This window comes from Phoxinus phoxinus (genome assembly GCF_949152265.1).
Source record: "Phoxinus phoxinus genome assembly, chromosome: 7".
NCBI classification, from domain to species: Eukaryota; Metazoa; Chordata; class Actinopteri; order Cypriniformes; family Leuciscidae; genus Phoxinus; species Phoxinus phoxinus.
Genome location: NC_136882.1, coordinates 38039885 through 38064719, shown reverse-complemented (window position 1 = coordinate 38064719; position 24835 = coordinate 38039885). Strand labels below are relative to the sequence as shown.

At 42.5% G+C, this 24835-nt stretch overlaps 1 protein-coding gene across 1 annotated transcript in view; it reads left to right on the top strand.

Annotated features, from left to right (window-relative positions):
• Positions 1-24835, top strand: part of pfkla (phosphofructokinase, liver a) — a 51907-nt gene that overhangs the window by 22905 nt on the left and 4167 nt on the right. The window contains exons 14-21 of the mRNA XM_079617877.1: positions 16003-16073; positions 16155-16242; positions 16809-16961; positions 18555-18719; positions 19206-19267; positions 21916-22027; positions 22947-23046; positions 23626-23731. Coding sequence (XP_079474003.1) covers positions 16003-16073; positions 16155-16242; positions 16809-16961; positions 18555-18719; positions 19206-19267; positions 21916-22027; positions 22947-23046; positions 23626-23731 — 857 coding nt within the window. The remainder of the gene's footprint in view (positions 1-16002; positions 16074-16154; positions 16243-16808; positions 16962-18554; positions 18720-19205; positions 19268-21915; positions 22028-22946; positions 23047-23625; positions 23732-24835) is intronic.

Sequence of the window (24835 nt, the reverse complement as noted above, 5' to 3'; positions counted from 1 at the left end):
CTTAGGAGCATTCCGAGTGGAAATATGTAAATGCTAAAAAGTAAGGGGCCTAAAATTGAACCTTGAGGAACACCCGTACGGACTGTGCCGATCTCAGACCTGTGACCACTCATGCAGACAAACTGTTTACGATCAGAGAGATAAGATTTAAACCAGGTTAAAACAGTCTCAGAAACACCAAAGACAGTTTCCAGACGGTTGAGTAAAAGATTGTGATTAACAGTATCAAAAGCGGCACTAAGATCAAGAAGGATAAGAATAGAGAGAGAACCAGAATCTGAGGCTATTAACAGATCATTGGTGACCTTGACCAAGGCTGTCTCAGTACTATGACATTTTCTAAAACCAGACTGAAGGGGCTCAAAAAGATGATTTACTGTGAGATGACTGTGTAGCTGCAAAGCCACAACACGTTCTAGAATTTTTGCAAGAAACGGAAGATTTGATATAGGGCGATAATTATTTAAGTTATCCAAATCTGCATCATGCTTCTTAGGAACAGGCGTTACAGCAGCAGTTTTCAATGCTGCTGGAACAACTCCAGTACGTAAAGATTCATTAACAATGCCAAGAACAGCTGGGCACAGTGAGTCAAAACAGGATTTAAACAAGCTTGTAGGGAGGGGATCAAGTATACAAGTGGTAACTTTCATACGTGATACCTCCCTAGTGAGTAGCTCAGAGTCAATTTCAGAAAAGGTAGAAAAGGATGTGCCAGAGAAACTAGACAAGCATAGTGCAGAAGAGGAAACAGGTATTGCATGAATCATTTTATAAACATTATCAATTTTAGAGCTAAAGAAATGAAGAAAATCATTACACAACTGATTTGAGACAGGCAGAGAGGTACCAACGTTAACTTTGAGAAGACTGTTTATAGTACGAAAGAGATGCCTAGGATTATTACTGGTGCTTGCTTTAGCAAGGCAACAGTATTGTTATTGCTCATACTTATTATTACTGGTGCTTGCTTTAGCAAGGCAACAGTATTGTTATTGCTCATACTTATTTTTAATGGTGCTTGCCTATAGGCAAAGCAACATTAGTGTTATTGCTCATACTTATTATTATTCTTCTGATTATTCTTTTTATTCTGGACAAAGTTTGGCGCGAAACTCGCCCCGCACCGTTTGTCACAGACCCCTGGGTGAGGTGTCAAATCGACCGGCTCATTGAGGAGAGGTGTGCTATATCTTTTCTAAGCGATCGGGTGTACGATGTTCACACAGCGGACGAAAAAGCGGCCAAAAAAGTCCCATTGACTTAACATTGCGGAATTTTCAGAAATTCAAATCCCAACTGTCATTTTTCACACACACAGACACAAAGGGCCTGACACCCCTGCATGTCTCCCCCTCTCTCTCCCTCAGAGGATTTATATTATCCAGCAGCCAATAAGTAATGGCCTAAAATCTTCATAGCCACACCATAGCAACCAGTTACAGCACCCTAGCAACCATAGGCTGTAGGCACGAGGCCGCAGGCCTCGTGCACTCATTATAATGCACTCGTTTAATAGAGATTTTAAATACTCTATAAAAACTCACTCATAGGCACGAGGCCGCAGGCCTCGTGCACTCATTATAATGCACTCGTTTAATAGAGATTTTAAATACTCTGCGGCCGAGTGCCTAACCTTAGCCCTAACCCCATAGTAACCATCTGTGAAAACTACCAACCACCTAGTAACACCATAGCAACCACCCAAAATACCTTAGAACTCCCTAGCAACCACCCAAAACACCTTAAAACACCCTAGCAACACCATAGCAACCACCCAAAACACCTCAAAACACCCTAGGAACCACCCATAACACCCTAGCAACCACCCAAAATACCTTAGAACTCCCTAGCAACACCATAGCAACCACCCAAAATACCTCAGAACTCCCTAGCAACACCCTAGCAACCACCCAAAATACCTTAGAACTCCCTAGCAACACCATAGCAACCATCCAGAACACCCTAGCAACCACCCAAAACACCCTAGCAACCACCCAGAACGACCTAGCAACCACCTGAACAACATGAATAAGCCATATTTCACCACCAGAACATCGTACAGACATGGTTTTTGGCTCATATGCAATTATGTACCACACTCTAGCAAGTCGTGAGTGGCGAGTTTTGCCACTGCAAGCACCATTCACATTTTCTTCTGGAAATGTACGTTCTAGTTAATGGTGCTTGCCTATAGGCAAAGCAACATTAGTGTTATCTTGCATACTTATTATTCTTCCACACAAAAGTTCGGCGCGTAACTCGCCCCGCACCGTTTGTCACAGACCCCTGAGTGAGGTGTCAAAACGACCGGCTCATTGAGGAGAGGTGTGCTATATCTTTTCTAAGCGATCGGGTGTACGATGTTCGCACAGCGGACGAAAAAGCGGCCCAAAAAGTCCCATTGACTTAACATTGCGGAATTTTCAGAAATTCAAATCCCAACTGTCATTTTTCACACACACAGACACAAAGGGCCTGACACCCCTGCATGTCTCCCCCTCTCTCTCCCTCAGAGGATTTATATTATCAAGCAGCCAATAAGTAATGGCCTAAAATCTTCATAGCCACACCATAGCAACCAGTTACAGCACCCTAGCAACCATAAGCTATAGGCACGAGGCCGCAGGCCTCGTGCACTCATTATAATGCACTCGTTACCTTAGTCCTAACCCCATAGTAACCATCTGTGGTGCCCTAGCAACCACCCAGAACACCCTAGCAACTGCCTAGCAACCACCCAGAACACCATAGAAACCACCCAGAACACCCTAGCAACTGCCTAGCAACCACCTAGCAACCACCCAGAATGGCCTAAAATCTTCATAGCCACACCATAGCAACCAGTTACAGCACCCTAGCAACCATAAGCTATAGGCACGAGGCCGCAGGCCTCGTGCACTCATTATAATGCACTCGTTACCTTAGTCCTAACCCCATAGTAACCATCTGTGGTGCCCTAGCAACCACCCAGAACACCCTAGCAACTGCCTAGCAACCGCCTAGCAACCACCCAGAACACCCTAGCAACCACCTAGCAACCGCCTAGCAACCACCCAGAACACCCTAGCAACCGCCTAGCAACCACCCAATACACCCTAGCAACCACTCAGAACACCCTAGCAACGACCCGAACAACATGAATAAGCCATATCTCAGCAGCAGAACATCGTACAGACATGGTTGTTGGCTCGTATGCAATCATGTACCACACTCTAGCAACCGAGTGTCGAGTTTTGCCACTGCAAGCACCATTCACATTTTCTTCTGGAAATGTACGTTCTAGTTAATGGTGCTTGCCTATAGGCAAAGCAACATTAGTGTTATCTTGCATACTTATTATTCTTCCACACAAAAGTTCGGCGCGTAACTCGCCCCGCACCGTTTGTCACAGACCCCTGAGTGAGGTGTCAAAACGACCGGCTCATTGAGGAGAGGTGTGCTATATCTTTTCTAAGCGATCGGGTGTACGATGTTCGCACAGCGGACGAAAAAGCGGCCCAAAAAGTCCCATTGACTTAACATTGCGGAATTTTCAGAAATTCAAATCCCAACTGTCATTTTTCACACACACAGACACAAAGGGCCTGACACCCCTGCATGTCTCCCCCTCTCTCTCCCTCAGAGGATTTATATTATCCAGCAGCCAATAAGTAATGGCCTAAAATCTTCATAGCCACACCATAGCAACCAGTTACAGCACCCTAGCAACCATAGGCTATAGGCACGAGGCCGCAGGCCTCGTGCACTCATTATAATGCACTCGTTTAATAGAGATTTTAAATACTCTATAAAAACTCACTCATAGGCACGAGGCCGCAGGCCGAGTGCCTAACCTTAGCCCTAAGCCCATAGTAACCATCTGTGGTGCCCTAGCAACCACCCAGAACACCCTAGCAACTGCCTAGCAATCTCTGGATAGAAGTGTCATAGAAACACGAGGGTGGGCTCGTTTGACTCGGGGCAGAAAACAGCCAATCCTGAATAGCCTCAACACTTCCTAGCCCCTCCCTAGCAACCATTGTTGAGCCCCTTAGCAACCAAAATTCACAGACTCATAGCTCAGAGCAAGGATGTCGCAGAAACGTGTAATTTGGCACATTTAAAGAGACTGGCAGGCTCTGTAAGAACATACCACACAATGGGGTAAAAGTTGCACCCCTGGGGGGCAGGAGGGGCCCAAAGTTGCCCCAATGAAGTACTATGGTGTAGGACAGCCCATGAAATGGGCTGTCCTACACCATAGAAACCGCATTTGTATTGAATATAACTCTGGATCACATTTGAAGAGGCTGGTAGGCTCTGTAACAAAATACCACACAATGGGGTAAAAGTTGCACCCCTGGTTGGCAGGCCTGGCCCAAAGTTGCCCCATTCACATACTATGGTGTAGGACAGCCCATGAAATGGGCTGTCCTACACCATAGAAACCGCATTTGTATTGAATATAACTCTGGATCACAGTGTCATAGAGACAAGGGGGCGGGCTCATTTTACTCAGACGACCAATCCGTCTCTCAGGATCATTGTGAAGCTTTCAAGCCACGCCCTAGCAACCATTTAGAGCAACTTAGCAACAAGCTCCATAGACTTCTATTGAAAGACATCAAAGGGATATCTCAGGAGATAAGTGTCATAGAAACATGAGGGTGGGCTCGTTTGACTCGGGGCAGCAAACAGCCAATCCTCAATCACCTCAACACATCCTAGCCCCTCCCTAGCAACCATTGTCGAGCACCTTAGCAACCAAAATCCAAAGAGGGATATCTTCCATTCTGAATGTCACAGAGACGTGGCAGTTGGTTTATATCATTCATACTGACAAGCAGCCTTTGGAGTTTCATTATTGACAGCTGCCAAGCCACTCCCTAGCAACAAAATAGAGTACCCTAGCAACCATTTTGCAAGACCTATATCTCTGCATCAAAACATCGTATAGAGATGGGGGTTGGTTTATACATTCACACTGACTTTGGAGCTTCATGATTGGCAGCTGCCAAGCCACTCCCTAGCAACCAAACAGATTACCCTAGCAACCGTTTTGCAAGGCGTATATCTCTGCATCAGAACATCGTATAGAGATGGGGGTTGGCTCTTTTGACTCATGCTAGCAAACAGGACTTGCTACATGCTACACATGCTAGCAGTGAATAGCTACATGCTAATATTGATTAGCTAAGTGCTAAATCATGCCAATAAAATGCTACAAACTCCATAGTAACCGTCTGTGACAACTACCAAACACCTAGTAACACCATAGCAACGACCCAGAATACCCTAGCAACTGCCTAGCAACGCCCTAGCAACCACCCAGAATACCCTAGCAACCGCCTAGGAACGCCCATAACACCCTAGCAACCGCCTAGCAACCACCCAGAACACCCTAGCAACTGCCTAGTAACCGCCTAGCAACCACCCAGAACACCCTAGCAACCACCTAGTAACCACACAGAACACCCTAGCAACCGCCTAGCAACCACCCAGAACACCCTAGCAACCAACCGAACAACACGAATAAGCCATATCTCAGCAGCAGAACATCGTACAGACATGGTTGTTGGCTCGTATGCAATCATGTACCACACTCTAGCAACCGAGTGTCGAGTTTTGCCACTGCAAGCACCATTCACATTTTCTTCTGGAAATGTACGTTCTAGTTAATGGTGCTTGCCTATAGGCAAAGCAACATTAGTGTTCTCCTCCATACTTATAATAATTATTATTCTTCCACACAAAAGTTCGGCGCGAAACTCGCCCCGCACCGTTTGTCACAGACCCCTGAGTGAGGTGTCAAATCGACCGGCTCATTGAGGAGAGGTGTGCTATATCTTTTCTAAGCGATCGGGTGTACGATGTTCGCACAGCGGACGAAAAAGCGGCCAAAAAAGTCCCATTGACTTAACATTGCGGAATTTTCAGAAATTCAAATCCCAACTGTCATTTTTCACACACACAGACACAAAGGGGCTGACACCCCTGCATGTCTCCCCCTCTCTCTCCCTCAGAGGATTTATATTATCCAGCAGCCAATAAGTAATGGCCTAAAATCTTCATAGCCACACCATAGCAACCAGTTACAGCACCCTAGCAACCATAGGCTATAGGCACGAGGCCGCAGGCCTCGTGCACTCATTATAATGCACTCGTTTAATAGAGATTTTAAATACTCTATAAAAACTCTAACCTTAGCCCTAACCCCATAGTAACCATCTGTGGAGCCCTAGCAACCACCCTGAAGTCCCTAGCAACTGCCTAGCAACCGCCTAGCAACCACCCAGAACACCCTAGCAACTGCCTAGTAACCACCTAGCAACCACCTAGAATGGCCTAAAATATTCATAGCCACACCATAGCAACCAGTTACAGCACCCTAGCAACCATAGGCTATAGGCACGAGGCCGCAGGCCTCGTGCACTCATTATAATGCACTCGTTTAATAGAGATTTTAAATACTCTATAAAAACTCACTCATAGGCACGAGGCCGCAGGCCTCGTGCACTCATTATAATGCACTCGTTTAATAGAGATTTTAAATACTCTGCGGCCGAGTGCCTAACCTTAGCCCTAACCCCATAGTAACCATCTGTGAAAACTACCAACCACCTAGTAACACCATAGCAACCACCAAAAATACCTTAGCAACCACCCTGAACACCCTAGCAACCGCCTAACAACCACCCAGAACACCCTAGCAACCGCCTAGCAACCACCCAATACACCCTAGCAACCGCCTAGCAACCACCCAGAACACCCTAGCAACCGCCTAGCAACCATCCAGAACACCCTAGCAACCACCTAGCAACCACCCAGAATACCCTAGAAACCACCTAGCAACCACCCAGAACACCCTAGCAACCAACCGAACAACATGAATAAGCCATATCTCAGCAGCAGAACATCTTACAGATATGGTTGTTGGCTCGTATGCAATCATGTACCACACTCTAGCAACCGGGTCGTGTTTTTTGCCACTGCAAGCACCATTCACATTTTCTTCTGGAAATGTACGTTCTAGTTACTGGTGCTTGCTTTAGCAAGGCAACAGTATTGTTATTGCTCATACTTATTATTTTTTTTATTATTATTATTCTTCCACACAAAGTTCGGCGCGTAACTTGCCCCGCACCGTTTGTCACAGACCCCTGATTGAGGTGTCAAATCGACCGGCTCATTGAGGAGAGGTGTGCTATATCTTTTCTAAGCGATCGGGTGTACGATGTTCGCACAGCGGACGAAAAAGCGGCCAAAAAAGTCCCATTGACTTAACATTGCGGAATTTTCAGAAATTCAAATCCCAACTGTCATTTTTCACACACACAGACACAAAGGGCCTGACACCCCTGCATGTCTCCCCCTCTCTCTCCCTCAGAGGATTTATATTATCAAGCAGCCAATAAGTAATGGCCTAAAATCTTCATAGCCACACCATAGCAACCAGTTACAGCACCCTAGCAACCATAGGCTATAGGCACGAGGCCGCAGGCCTCGTGCACTCATTTTAATGCACTCGTTTAATAGAGATTTTAAATACTCTATAAAAACTCACTCATAGGCACGAGGCCGCAGGCCTCGTGCACTCATTATAATGCACTCGTTTAATAGAGATTTTAAATACTCTGCGGCCGAGTGCCTAACCTTAGCCCTAACCCCATAGTAACCATCTGTGAAAACTACCAACCACCTAGTAACACCATAGCAACCACCAAAAATACCTTAGCAACCGCCCTGAACACCCTAGCAACCGCCTAGAAATGTCCCAGCAATCACCCAAATACCCTAACAACCACCCAGAAAACCTTAGCAATTGCCTAGAAACCACCCGGAACACCCTAGCAACCACCCAAAATACCTTAGAACTCCCTAGCAACACCCTAGCAACCACCCAAAATACCTTAGAACTCCCTAGCAACACCATAGCAACCACCCAAAACACCGTAGAACACCCTAGCAACCACCCATAACACCCTAACAACCACCAAAAATACCTCAGAACTCCCTAGCAACACCATAGCAACCACTCAAAGTACCTTAGAACTCCCTAGCAACACCCTAGCAACCACCCAAAATACCTTAGAACTCCCTAGCAACACCATAGCAACCACCCAAAACACCTTAGAACACCCTAGGAACCACACATAACACCCTAGCAACCACCCAAAATACCTTAGAACTCCCTAGCAACACCATAGCAACCACCCAAAATACCTTAGAACTCCCTAGCAACACCATAGCAACCATCAATAACACCCTAGCAACCACCCAGAACACCATAGTAACCACCCAGAACACCCTAGCAACACCCTAGCAACCACCCAGAACACCCTAGCAACCACCTGAACAACATGAATAAGCCATATCTCAGCAGCAGAACATCGTACAGACATGGTTGTTTGCTCGTATGCAATCATGTACCACACTCTAGCAACCGGGTCGTGTTTTTTGCCACTGCAAGCACCATTCACATTTTCTTCTGGAAATGTACGTTCTAGTTCTTCTTATTATTATTCCACACAAAAGTTTGGCGCGAAACTCGCCCCGCACCGTTTGTCACAGACCTCTGAGTGAGGTGTCAAAACGACCGGCTCATTGAGGAGAGGTGTGCTATATCTTTTCTAAGCGATCGGGTGTACGATGTTCGCACAGCGGACGAAAAAGCGGCCAAAAAAGTCCCATTGACTTAACATTGCGGAATTTTCAGAAATTCAAATCCCAACTGTCATTTTTCACACACACAGACACAAAGGGCCTGACACCCCTGCATGTCTCCCCCTCTCTCTCCCTCAGAGGATTTATATTATCCAGCAGCCAATAAGTAATGGCCTAAAATCTTCATAGCCACACCATAGCAACCAGTTACAGCACCCTAGCAACCATAGGCTATAGGCACGAGGCCGCAGGCCTCGTGCACTCATTATAATGCACTCGTTTAATAGAGATTTTAAATACTCTATAAAAACTCACTCCTAGGCACGAGGCCGCAGGCCTCGTGCACTCATTATAATGCACTCGTTTAATAGAGATTTTAAATACTCTGCGGCCGAGTGCCTAACCTTAGCCCTAACCCCATAGTAACCATCTGTGAAAACTACCAACCACCTAGTAACACCATAGCAACCAGTTACAGCACCCTAGCAACCATAGGCTATAGGCACGAGGCCGCAGGCCTCGTGCACTCATTATAATGCACTCGTTTAATAACACAACCACTCAAAATACCTTAGAACTCCCTAGCAACACCCCTAGCAACCACCAAAAATACCTTAGAACTCCCTAGTAACACCATAGCAACCACCCAAAACACCCTAGGAACCACCCATAACACCCTAGCAACCACCCAAAATACCTTAGAACTCCCTAGCAACACCATAGCAACCACCCAAAATACCTCATAACACCCTAGTAACACCATAGCAACCACCCAAAATACCTCATAACTCCCTAGCAACTGCCTAGCAACCACCCAGAACACCCTAGCAACCACCTAGCAACCACCCAGAACACCCTAGCAACTGCCTAGCAACGCCCTAGCAACCACCCAGAAGACCCTAGCAACCGCCTAGCAACCACCCAGAACACCCTAGCAACATCCTAGCAACCACCTAGCAACCACCCAGAACACCCTAGCAACTGCCTAGCAACCACCCAGAAGACCCTAGCAACCGCCTAGCAACCACCCAGAACACCCTAGCAACCACCCAGAACACCCTAGCAACCACCCGAACAACATGAATAAGCCATATCTCAGCAGCAGAACATCGTACAGACATGGTTGTTGGCTCGTATGCAATCATGTACCACACTCTAGCAACCGAGTGTCGAGTTTTGCCACTGCAAGCACCATTCACATTTTCTTCTGGAAATGTACATTCTAGTTAATGGTGCTTGCCTATAGGCAAAGCAACATTAGTGTTATCTTGCATACTTATTATTCTTCCACACAAAAGTTCGGCGCGTAACTCGCCCCGCACCGTTTGTCACAGACCCCTGAGTGAGGTGTCAAAACGACCGGCTCATTGAGGAGAGGTGTGCTATATCTTTTCTAAGCGATCGGGTGTACGATGTTCGCACAGCGGACGAAAAAGCGGCCCAAAAAGTCCCATTGACTTAACATTGCGGAATTTTCAGAAATTCAAATCCCAACTGTCATTTTTCACACACACAGACACAAAGGGCCTGACACCCCTGCATGTCTCCCCCTCTCTCTCCCTCAGAGGATTTATATTATCCAGCAGCCAATAAGTAATGGCCTAAAATCTTCATAGCCACACCATAGCAACCAGTTACAGCACCCTAGCAACCATAGGCTATAGGCACGAGGCCGCAGGCCTCGTGCACTCATTATAATGCACTCGTTTAATAGAGATTTTAAATACTCTATAAAAACTCACTCATAGGCACGAGGCCGCAGGCCGAGTGCCTAACCTTAGCCCTAAGCCCATAGTAACCATCTGTGGTGCCCTAGCAACCACCCAGAACACCCTAGCAACTGCCTAGCAATCTCTGGATAGAAGTGTCATAGAAACACGAGGGTGGGCTCGTTTGACTCGGGGCAGAAAACAGCCAATCCTGAATAGCCTCAACACTTCCTAGCCCCTCCCTAGCAACCATTGTTGAGCCCCTTAGCAACCAAAATTCACAGACTCATAGCTCAGAGCAAGGATGTCGCAGAAACGTGTAATTTGGCACATTTAAAGAGACTGGCAGGCTCTGTAAGAACATACCACACAATGGGGTAAAAGTTGCACCCCTGGGGGGCAGGAGGGGCCCAAAGTTGCCCCAATGAAGTACTATGGTGTAGGACAGCCCATGAAATGGGCTGTCCTACACCATAGAAACCGCATTTGTATTGAATATAACTCTGGATCACATTTGAAGAGGCTGGTAGGCTCTGTAACAAAATACCACACAATGGGGTAAAAGTTGCACCCCTGGTTGGCAGGCCTGGCCCAAAGTTGCCCCATTCACATACTATGGTGTAGGACAGCCCATGAAATGGGCTGTCCTACACCATAGAAACCGCATTTGTATTGAATATAACTCTGGATCACAGTGTCATAGAGACAAGGGGGCGGGCTCATTTTACTCAGACGACCAATCCGTCTCTCAGGATCATTGTGAAGCTTTCAAGCCACGCCCTAGCAACCATTTAGAGCAACTTAGCAACAAGCTCCATAGACTTCTATTGAAAGACATCAAAGGGATATCTCAGGAGATAAGTGTCATAGAAACATGAGGGTGGGCTCGTTTGACTCGGGGCAGCAAACAGCCAATCCTCAATCACCTCAACACATCCTAGCCCCTCCCTAGCAACCATTGTCGAGCACCTTAGCAACCAAAATCCAAAGAGGGATATCTTCCATTCTGAATGTCACAGAGACGTGGCAGTTGGTTTATATCATTCATACTGACAAGCAGCCTTTGGAGTTTCATTATTGACAGCTGCCAAGCCACTCCCTAGCAACAAAATAGAGTACCCTAGCAACCATTTTGCAAGACCTATATCTCTGCATCAAAACATCGTATAGAGATGGGGGTTGGTTTATACATTCACACTGACTTTGGAGCTTCATGATTGGCAGCTGCCAAGCCACTCCCTAGCAACCAAACAGATTACCCTAGCAACCGTTTTGCAAGGCGTATATCTCTGCATCAGAACATCGTATAGAGATGGGGGTTGGCTCTTTTGACTCATGCTAGCAAACAGGACTTGCTACATGCTACACATGCTAGCAGTGAATAGCTACATGCTAATATTGATTAGCTAAGTGCTAAATCATGCCAATAAAATGCTACAAACTCCATAGTAACCGTCTGTGACAACTACCAAACACCTAGTAACACCATAGCAACGACCCAGAATACCCTAGCAACTGCCTAGCAACGCCCTAGCAACCACCCAGAATACCCTAGCAACCGCCTAGGAACGCCCATAACACCCTAGCAACCGCCTAGCAACCACCCAGAACACCCTAGCAACTGCCTAGTAACCGCCTAGCAACCACCCAGAACACCCTAGCAACCACCTAGTAACCACACAGAACACCCTAGCAACCGCCTAGCAACCACCCAGAACACCCTAGCAACCAACCGAACAACACGAATAAGCCATATCTCAGCAGCAGAACATCGTACAGACATGGTTGTTGGCTCGTATGCAATCATGTACCACACTCTAGCAACCGAGTGTCGAGTTTTGCCACTGCAAGCACCATTCACATTTTCTTCTGGAAATGTACGTTCTAGTTCTTCTTCTTCTTTTTATTCTGGACAAAGTTTGGCGCGAAACTCGCCCCGCACCGTTTGTCACAGACCCCTGAGTGAGGTGTCAAAACGACCGGCTCATTGAGGAGAGGTGTGCTATATCTTTTCTAAGCGATCGGGTGTACGATGTTCGCACAGCGGACGAAAAAGCGGCCAAAAAAGTCCCATTGACTTAACATTGCGGAATTTTCAGAAATTCAAATCCCAACTGTCATTTTTCACACACACAGACACAAAGGGCCTGACACCCCTGCATGTCTCCCCCTCTCTCTCCCTCAGAGGATTTATATTATCCAGCAGCCAATAAGTAATGGCCTAAAATCTTCATAGCCACACCATAGCAACCAGTTACAGCACCCTAGCAACCATAGGCTATAGGCACGAGGCCACAGGCCTCGTGCACTCATTATAATGCACTCGTTTAATAGAGATTTTAAATACTCTATAAAAACTCACTCATAGGCACGAGGCCGCAGGCCTCGTGCACTCATTATAATGCACTCATTTAATAGAGATTAAACTCACTCGTAGGCACGAGGCCGCAGGCCTCGTGCCTGACCTTAGCCCTAACCCCATAGTAACCATCTGTGGTGCCCTAGCAACCAACCAGAACACCCTAGCAACTGCCTAGCAACTGCCTAGCAACCACCCAGAACACCCTAGCAACCGCCTAGAAACCACCCAGAACACCCTAGCAACCACCTAGCAACCACCCAGAACACCCTAGCAACCGCCTAGCAACCACCCAATACACCCTAGCAACCGCATAGCAACCACCCATAACACCCTAGCAACCGCCTAGCAACCACCCAATACACCCTAGCAACCACTCAGAACACCCTAGCAACGACCCGAACAACATGAATAAGCCATATCTCAGCAGCAGAACATCGTACAGACATGGTTGTTGGCTCGTATGCAGTCATGTACCACACTCTAGCAACCGAGTGTCGAGTTTTGCCACTGCAAGCACCATTCACATTTTCTTCTGGAAATGTACGTTCTAGTTTTGATTATTATCTATTATCTGAGAAAAATAAAAAGATCTGGCAGACTCAATTTCAGCTCTATATTCCCCCAGATGGACTTTCCAAGCTTGATAAAATACATTCAAACCTGAGTCACGCCACTTGCGCTCCAATTTACGGCAAGCTGCTTTCCTAAACCGCAGGTCATCATTATACCAAGGGGCAGAACGAGTAAAAGATACTCTGCGTGACTTTAAGGGAGCAAAAGAATCCAAATTAGAGGCAAGAACAGTATTCAAGTGCAAAATCCTCTCTTCAAGAGGTGCTGACGGAAGACCACTGAGAGAGGAAACAACAGAGTCTGCAAAATCTGACGGATTAACTGATTTCCATTTACGGAAATGAACAGAGTGTGAGGAAGAAATGCAAGGAAGAGGCAGCTCCAGATTAAAAAAGATTGCCAGATGATCAGAGAGACCAATGTCAACTGCAGACGGCTGTGATACAATTGCTTCATTTGCAATCACAAGGTCTAATGTATGCCCTTTGTTATGTGTTGGGCCGCTAATAAACTGTTTAAGATTAAAACAGTCCAATAAAAAAAGGAAATCCTTTGTCATCACACAGTCATTATGGTCAATGTGTATGTTGAAGTCCCCTAGAATGAGGATTCTCTTAAATTTATAACACAACATTGACAAAAAGTCTGAAAACTCAGACATAAAAGCTTCATTTGCCTTTGGTGGTCGATAGACAGTAGCAATGGTAAGTGCCTTTGGAGCAGAAATATTCAAAACAAGGCATTCAAATGATGAGAAATGTGGTACACATACAGTACTGATGTTAGATTGCAGATTATGAACCACAATAATTCCTCCACCTCGACCAGTAAGTCGCGGGAGATCAAACAGTCCGTACCCCTCAGGAGTGATTTGGTTAAAGAGGAGACCGTCATTTTGTTTATGCCATGTTTCAGTTAAAAACAATAAGTCCAGTTTTCGCTCTGCGATGATGTCCGATAAAAGCAGGGCTTTATTGTTTACTGAGCGTGCATTGAACAACGCAACATTTACAGGGCTCTGGCACACCGCAGAGGGCAACTCCGATCGAGCAAGCGAAGATAAATTACTCAGGATTGCACCAGTATGAGACGCGCTTTTAGCCTGTCGCCGACTCATAGGCACGCAGATGTTGTTAGAGGAAGAAAGGCCATAACTGCGACCGAAACTACGATGTATGTACCGTCTGTGTCTCAGCAGGCCAGCGTTACGACAGAGTTCGTAGGCATCTTTTTGTAAATGGTAGTTCTGTTTTAAGTTCAGCAACTGGTGTGCAGTGTACCTTAAAGCCATGCTTCGTGAGTCCAGGATCGCAACAGTCCCAAGGCAGCGATAGTTCAGAGTAAGGCCACAGGGTAAACTCCTCCGATAAGGCTCCAGAGTCCTCCAGAGAACGCAGGCAGATACAAGCAATAATCCAACGAATGTGAAATAGTCCCGCGACATTGCAATGAGTCAGGAAAAGAAAACAGCAGGTTGAAAACCCCGCGTCAGCAAAGAAACAAACAAACAGTGAAAGGAGCGGCAGCCAAAGCGCGCCAGCGTACCCTCTGACGACAGAATCTCCGGATCAAAAAAAAAAAAAAAAAGTCCAATGCAGCAAAACTCCATTGAAACACAGTGGTTGGATTTGTGGTTTGCAGTAGCACACATACTGTACACGTACACACACACACACAATTTTTTTTATTACACACACACACAATTATAGCTGCTTAATTTATCCAATTGGCTCTATAATATGCAGAAGCAGAAAACAGGAATAAAAAATATAAAGCAGAGTATTTGCTTTATAGTCCAAGCCTGAGAAAATGGCACCATCTGGTGAAAATAGTAAAAATTTAAATTGTGTAGCCTTGCAAAGAGAATGAAAGCCTATTATCAAAGATTGCATAATTTTATAGTTAAATGGCCCTGGGATTAAAAATTGCCGTTTCAATGGGGAATTTTTTTTCCCAAAAGGTCCCGAGAGGAACTATTTTGTGTACCTAGTGAAAAAATCGAATTATTAAAGGAAATGGGGATGAAATAGTAAAATTCTATTGGCAAAATTATTTTAAAAAATAGGTCCCACTTTATATTAAGTGGCTTTAAGTACTATGTACTTACATAGAAAAATAAGTACAATGTACTTATTGTGTTCATGTTGTATTGTAAAACACTTTTGCTGCTATTGAGATGTGATACGGGTAAGGTAAGGGACAGGTGTGGTGGTATGGTTAAGTTTAAGGGTGGGTTAAGGTATAAGGGACAGGTCAACAGTGTAATTACTAATGTAATTACATAAATTAATTACAGCTGTAATTACAAGCAGGTATTTTTAAAATATAAGTACAATGTAAAATCATGTATGTACACAATAAGTCCATTGTATCAAATTATTAATTTCAATGTTAGTACATAGTAGTTAAAGCCACTTAATATAAAGTGGGACCAAAAAATAATAATTCCATGATTCCAGTATACTGTAAATCCCATTTTTATGACTGGATTCTGTGATTCTGTCCAATCATAGGGTTTTAAAATAACAAAAAAAAAGACCAATGATCCTATTATCCATAATTCCCAAATGCATACAACAAATGAGTGCAATCCAAATGAACATAAAAAATTAAATATAAAAGGGGGTCTTATAATCTCTTGCTGTGTTTTGGAAAGAACAATAGTAATAATTCTATTAATGAAATCGTAACATGATATCCCACTGTTTTTAGGTACATGAAGTGTCGTGGAATGAGGTGGCCGGTTGGACGGGTCAGGGCGGCTCTCTGCTGGGAACTAAACGGTCAGTCACCGTTATAAATCAGTGCAGTTTTCACTGGCTCTTTAATTTAACCCCAGCGTTGTGACCCTCGATGTTGTCCAGAACCCTGCCCAGCACATGCATGGAGAAACTAGTGGAAAACCTCAAGAAGTTCAACATCCAGTCACTGTTTGTCGTCGGAGGTTTCGAGGTACAGAAACATGTTAATGCAAACTAATAGACACGCCACTTATTCTATCTAATGTGTTTCTTTGTTCTTCATTGAGCGTGCTTTGTTGTTTCAACAACCATAACGTTTTGTAGTAAGATTGCACTTTTTGTGTATTTTTTTATATATATATATATACAGTATATATATATATATATATATATATATATTTTTTTTTTTTTCAGTACCTTTGTTTATATGATTTTTACATTTTCCTTTTGTGTTCATTTAGTAAAAATTTAAAAGTGTCACTTTTTTTTTTTCTAGTGCTGATTTTGCAGTAAACTATTAGTATGTACTTTGTAACAGTAGCTGTACTATCCAGCAGAGTGTGTTATAGGGGGAAAATTTCATGGGGGGCAAAAAAAACATTGTTTTTACATTTTGATATCTATCGAATACTGTCAAAATTTTGAAATAAAATTATAATATTTTTGCTGTATCGCCCAGTCCAATCTCCATCTTCCATGAAACACAAAATGAGATATTAAATCAGACAAAGCCGGCGCTGTACTTCATGATATCTGACTGTACTCTCTGGTGTCCAGGCGTATGAGGGCGTCCTGGAGTTGGTTGAAGCGAGGGGCCGTTATGATGAATTATGTATTCCCATGTGCATCATCCCTGCCACCATCAGCAACAATGTTCCAGGCACTGAGTTCAGTCTGGGCAGCGACACTGCGGTCAATGCAGCGATGGCCGTGAGTACAGGACTCATGAACACTGATAGATATCCTCTCTTAGATGGACTCTTATTGGCATATGTATTTTAATAAAAACATGTGACTTGCAAGAAATGGAGAAGACACAGGAAAAGATTATGGCTCTGTTTCAAAACCTAGTGAGTTGCGTATTCACAATCGACGATTTTCCTAGCATACGTCTGTGAACATTTACTTCTCTGTTCCCGATGCATGCTCAGCCGCAATTTGAATATGTATCAATTCTGAATTTTTGAGATTTGTTTCAGAATTGCAATGCTTCAGAGTATCGATTTTTCTTTCTCCCAACCCAACTACATACTGTACATCATATGTGCACCAACACAAATGCTCTTAGTGGAAGTTAGTGTAACGCTGTGTAAGACGCCTAATGCTAAAGCAACTTTCATGTGCAGTTTACTTTGTGGACAAGGCAATCCCATAATGCATCACTAGTAGGGCTGTGAAACAATTAATCGCATCCAAAATAAAAGTTTGTGTTTACATAATATATGTGTGTGTACTGTGTATAATTATTTTGTATATATAAATACACACACATGCTTGTATATATTTAAGAAATATTTGCATGTATATACTGTATATAGATTTATATATAATTTATATTATATATAAATATTTGATATATAAATAAAAAAGATTCTTAAATATATACATGCACGTGTGTGTATTTATATATACAAAATAATTATACACAGTACACACACATTTATTATGTAAACACAAACTTTTATTTTGGATGCGATTAATTGTTTCACAGCCCTAATCACTAGTGAGAAAAAATGAAGTGAGATATCAGTGAAAATATAGAAAGAATCAATAAAAAACATACAATGTCACCTAATATTTATGTGTCCTTGCAACTTCAAGGTCATGGGTTTGATTCCCAAGGAATGCATGAACCGATACAATGCAAAATACTGAGTATGCAATGGAAATCTCTTTGGGTAAAAGCATCAATGTAAAATTTAAATATAAATGTATTTTTATGCTTATTTGTACAAAAAAATGTATTGCAAATTATAACAAACATAAGATACAAAGACTTTTAAACAATAAAAAAGTTATAGTTCAATAGTCAACAAGAAAAATATATACAGAGGCCTAATTTACCTATTGAAAATGATTTGTCAAGAGAAAGTACAAGAGGGAGCACAAGAATGAATAAAAGCATATTATGGAGGAATATTAAACACGGCACAAATTCTAGATTTTATTTGTATAGCTTTCTTATTTACAGGCATTGAAATTGTATTTTAAGTACAAATTCAATTGTTGTTTAAAGATGTCAAAGCGTAGTTTACTTTTTGTATATTTACATTTATGGATATAAAACTTTCCAATAAATAAAAGGTGGTTAATACAAAAATGTGCTTTGATTAAATGTTATGCTTATTAATTAGAGTACTAGGTTTTGAAACAAAGCTTGTATCTGAAAAGCTTCTGCCAAATCGTACCTCCTTAATAGCAGAAGCTGTGTAAATAAAGCTGTGTAGATAAAGCTGTGTAGATAAAGCTGTGTAGATAAAGCTGTGTAGTTTCTGAAGTGAAGCTGCTCTGTGTTTCATGAAGAGCTGTGATAAGATCAAGCAGTCGGCCACCGGGACCAAGAGGAGAGTGTTCGTGGTGGAGACTATGGGGGGATTCTGTGGATATCTGGCAACCACCACGGGCATCGCTGTCGGCGCGGACGCCGCTTACATCTTCGAAGATCCTTTCAACATCCATGACCTCAAGGTAGGGCTGTGCGACATGTATCGTCTATGATAGTATCAGAATTATTGTTTTAACCATGTGCCAGCTGATATTATGGAGTCAGTTACTCGTTTTGCAAAAAAAAAACAAAAACAAAAACAGGCATTGAGAGTGCATTTTAATGGCATAATCATTTTATAAAACAGTTTAATATACAATACAGGTGAAACTGGAAAAATTTTAATATCGTGCAAAAGTTCATTTATTTCAGTAATTCAACTTAAAAGGTGAAACTAATATATTATATAGGCTCATTACATGCAAAGTGAGATATTTCAAGCTTTTTTTTTGTTATAATTTTGATGATTATGGCTTACAGCTTATGAAAACCCCAAATTCAAAATTAGAATATTGTGAAAAGGTTTTCATAAGCTGTATTATATATAACCATATTATAATTTTCCGAGTTTCATCTGTAAGTTAACATTTCCCAACGCCCCTCATCTGTTGGTGTGTCACTTCTTTTAGACCAATGTGGAGCATTTGACGGAGAAAATGAAGAAGGACATTCAGAGAGGTCTGGTGCTGAGGTAATGAGTCGGTCCACATTATCAACACTTCATTTAGGCACATATTATATGATAATAATCGAAACTATTGGAATATAATCAATACAACTTCCATTTTTATGACAGATATTTTGCACCAATTTCCCAGGAAGTGATTATTTTGTTCTCTTGAACATATGGGATGGCAATGGTGGCTGCATCTGAAATTGCACACACACAGAACAGACAACTAGCAAATATTCACAAAACTGTTTGCTTGGGTGTTGATTTCAACTGTGTTTCTCAGAAATGGCTTACTGTACCTTTAAAGACATTGAGGGCCCTATCTTACACCCGGCGCAATGCAGGGTAAACAATGAAGTGTGTTTTGCTAGTTTAAGCCCGACGCAGTTATCATTTTCACGTCCTGCGCCACGTTATTTAAATAGCAAATCGCCACCTTGGAATTATAGGGTTCTATCTGCATTCTGACTGGTTTTGAGATATTGAGCTTTAAAGTTTTAGCATTCCATCCGACTGTGTAGAAAGAACCTTTTTATTTTCTAAATAAAAAGTTCCAAAATGTACACAACTTAAAAAACAACATCACATAATGTAAAGAAGTGGTCACAGAATAAGAATATGTGAATAACTAAATTTTTACAAAAATATCAGATAGAACCGTATAATTCCAAGGGGAAGAAATGCATTTGCGCCCATGGGCTGCTGGTCTGAGAACGAGTGTGTGTGTTCAGGCGTATTGTTGGCGCGTTGCTATTTTGAGGAACAGAAATAGACTGAGCCATTGACCAACTGAACCTGCTCTAAAGTCAGTGGAGCAATATTTGTTTTGTTATTTAAAGAGCGCGTTAGTAATGTGCGCTTATAGGCGGGTCCACAACGCATGTACACTCTGCTTATTACACACACACTCCGCCTATTACACACACACTCTGCTTATTACATACACACTCAGCTTATTACATACATACTCTGCTTATTACACACACACTCTGCTTATTACATACACACTCAGCTTATTACACACACACTCCGCTTATTACAGACACACTCCGCTTATTACACACACACTCCGCTTATTACACACACACTCCGCTTATTACACACACACTCCGCTTATTACAGACACTCCGCTTATTACACACACACTCCGCTTATTACAGACACTCCGCTTATTACACACACACTCCGCTTATTACACACACACTCTGCTTATTAAACACACACACACTCCACTTATTACACACACACACTCCGCTTATTACACACACACTCTGCTTATTACACACACTCCACTTATTACACACACACACTCCGCTTATTACACACACACACTCTGCTTATTACACACACACTCCTCTTATTACACACACACTCTGCTTATTAAACACACACACACTCCACTTATTACACACACACACACTCCGCTTATTACACACACACTCTGCTTATTACACACACACTCCGCTTATTACACACACACTCTGCTTATTAAACACACACACACTCCACTTATTACACACACACACTCCGCTTATTACACACACACTCTGCTTATTACACACACACTCCACTTATTACACACACACTCCGCTTATTACACACACACTCTGCTTATTAAACACACACACACTCCACTTATTACACACACACTCTGCTTATTACACACACACTCTGCTTATTACACACACACTCCGCTTATTACACACACACTCTGCTTATTACACACACACTCCACTTATTACACACACACTCCGCTTATTACACACACACTCTGCTTATTAAACACACACACACTCCGCTTATTACACACACACTCTGCTTATTACACACACACTCCACTTATTACACACACACTCCGCTTATTACACACACACTCTGCTTATTACACACACACTCCGCTTATTACACACACACTCTGCTTATTACATACACACAGCTTATTACACACATACTCTGCTTATTACACACACACTCTGCTTATTACACACACACTCTGCTTATTACACACACACTCCACTTATTACACACACACTCCGCTTATTACACACACAGGGACACACAGCAGCACACAAACATGCCAAATATTAAAAATAAAAGGATTACAATGTGAAAGATTATTATTGTGTACATAAAGATATGGAGGAATCCGGCTTGTCCCGTAGATGGTCTGCTTGCGTGCTTTAACCACACACACTCACACACACACACACACACACACACACACACACACACACACACACACACACACACACACACACACACACACACACACTCACACACACTCACTCACTCACTCACACACACACACACACACACTCACTCACTCACTCACACACACACACACACACACACACTCACTCACTCACACACACACACACACACACTCACTCTCATGAGACTGTGTGTGTGTAATCCTGAGAGGGAGGATGAGAGGGAATGAGAGATGAGACTCTGGTTGGTTTAACGCACGTAAAGCCCAAAACACACCCATTACTCATTAAGAGAATAGGGAGGACCATGCGCCGGGAGCGCCGACCATTTTTCCTGTCGTTAAACTAGCAAAAGTGGATTCGGACACGCCATAACTGCACTTGCGCCGTGCGCTGTAGACCATGCGCTTACATTGTTAATATAAGGCCCTGAGTGTGAAACTGCTCTGTTCACAGGAATGAGAAATGCCATGAGCAATACACCACTGACTTCATCCACAAGCTGTACTCGGCAGAGGGCAAAGGTGTCTTCGACTGCAGGGTCAATGTCCTGGGACACCTGCAGCAGGTACAGGCTCAACTCTACCTAACAACTAATAAAGCCACATATGAAGATCTTCTCTGTGCATCCTATAAACTCTGAAAAATCACAACTTCATAGTTGATTCACACACAAATACTGTGTCAAAGAGCCTAATTAGGGTCAGGGTTTCTAATTAGTTTCAATATATGTTATTTAAGCAGCTATTAATATGATTAAAAAAAAAAACGTTAATGCATCGAATATTTAGAATCTGCATTGTTTTGATTTCCAAACATGTATTCATTATAATAGTGCACATTTCATCTGAACAGATTTTCATGGAGAAACAATAATCTCCCATTAGTTAATGCATTAGCTCATCAGTTCATCAGAATTGTTAGTTCATGTTAGCTCAGATCCATTCAATAATATGAACAGATACAGCTTTAGATTTTAATAGTGTATTAGTAAATGCATTGCAATGAAATTAACATTAACTGAGATTTTTAAACACTTTAGAAGCATTTTTCTTAGTTAATAATTGGAATTGTTTATAGTGACTCTGTTTATAGTGATTTCTACATCCACTTAAGCCCATATCTTATTTTATGTATGGGATGTATTTATTGTATGTATTTTAATAGTATACATTTTTAATTAAATACTCTGTAATTTCTGTTTTAAATTTTACAAGCCTAACCAGGGACAGGAGTTGCAAATTAGTCATGGCTATAAACCTGTATGCATGGCATTTACTTTGTATTCTTTATAAAGCAATGTTCTATGCATTTGTCCCTGTCAAATAAACATTAAATATATATATATAAAATAAAAAAAGTATGAAAATCGATTTTCATGTATAATTATGTTGCATTATTAAGTGATTTAGGAGTGAAATGTTAACATTGGGGTTTGCTGAAAGAAACGCAGTGTTTTCCTGATGTTGTTTCTCTGATGTTTACAGGGTGGAGTGCCGACACCGTTCGACAGAAACTACGGCACTAAACTGGGCGTGCGAGCCGTGCAGTGGCTGACAGAGAAGATGATCGACAATTTTAGACTAGGTGAGAGGATGTTTAAAACTACATAAAACTGAACAAAACATCTCAAATATTTCTCACTCTAATTTTACATCAGGTGAGTTTTGGACATAAAATACAAAACTCAAAAAATTAGAATATGGTGCAAAAAGTTCATTTATTTCAGTAATTCAACTTAAAAAGGAAAAACTAATATATTATATAGACTCATTACATGGAAAGTGAGATATTTCAAGCCTTTATTTGTTATAATTTTGATGATTATGGCTTACAGCTTATGAAAACCCCAAATTCAAAATTAGAATATTGTGAAAGGGTTTTCATAAGCTGTAAGCCATAATCATCACAATTATAACAAATAAAGGCTTGAAATATCTCACTTTGCATGTAATGAGTCTATATAATATATTAGTTTCACCTTTTAAGTTGAATTACTGAAATAAAGGAACTTTTGCACGATATTCAAATTTTGTTTTCCTGCTGAACTGAATGGTTTAGTCACATGACAGAACTAATTCTGAGCAGCAGTTTAAACAGAAGATGAAAAGACTGTGAGTAAAGCCTGTGTGTGTGTGTGTGTGTGTGTGTGTGTGTGTGTGTCAGGTCGTGTGTTTGCTAACACCCCAGACTCGGCCTGTGTGGTCGGCCTGTATAAGAAGGTTTTGACCTTCAGTCCCGTCACTGAGCTGAAGGACCAGACCGACTTTGTGTGAGTGACTCTAACAATTACACACACACTACACCAGGATTACACACACTACACCAGGATTACACACACTACACCGGGATTACACACACTACACCGGGATTACACACACTACACCGGGATTACACACACTACACCGGGATTACACACACTACACCAGGATTACACACACTACACCAGGATTACACACACTACACCGGGATTACACACACTACACCGGGATTACACACACTACACCGGGATTACACACACTACACCAGGATTACACACACTACACCAGGATTACACACACTACACCGGGATTACACACACTACACCGGGATTACACACACTACACCAGGATTACACACACTACACCGGGATTACACACACTACACCAGGATTACACACACTACACCGGGATTACACACACTACACCAGGATTACACACACTACACCGGGATTACACACACTACACCGGGATTACACACACTACACCAGGATTACACACACTACACCAGGATTACACACACTACACCGGGATTACACACACTACACCGGGATTACAAACACTACACCAGGATTACACACACTACACTAGGATTACACACACTACACCAGGATTACACACACTACACCAGGATTACACACACTACACCAGGATTACACACACTACACCAGGATTACATACACTACACCAGGATTACACACACTACACTAGGATTACACACACTACACTAGGATTACACACACTACACTAGGATTACACACACTACACTAGGATTATACACACTACACTAGGATTATACACACTACACTAGGCTTACACACACTACACCAGGATTACACACACTACACTAGGATTACACACACTACACTAGGATTACACACACTACACTAGGATTATACACACTACACTAGGCTTACACACACTACACCAGGATTACACACACTACACCAGGATTACACACACTACACCAGGATTACACACACTACACTAGGATTACACACACTACACCAGGATTACACACACTACACCGGGATTACACACACTACACCAGGATTACACACACTACACCAGGATTACACACACTACACTAGGATTACACACACTACACCAGGATTACA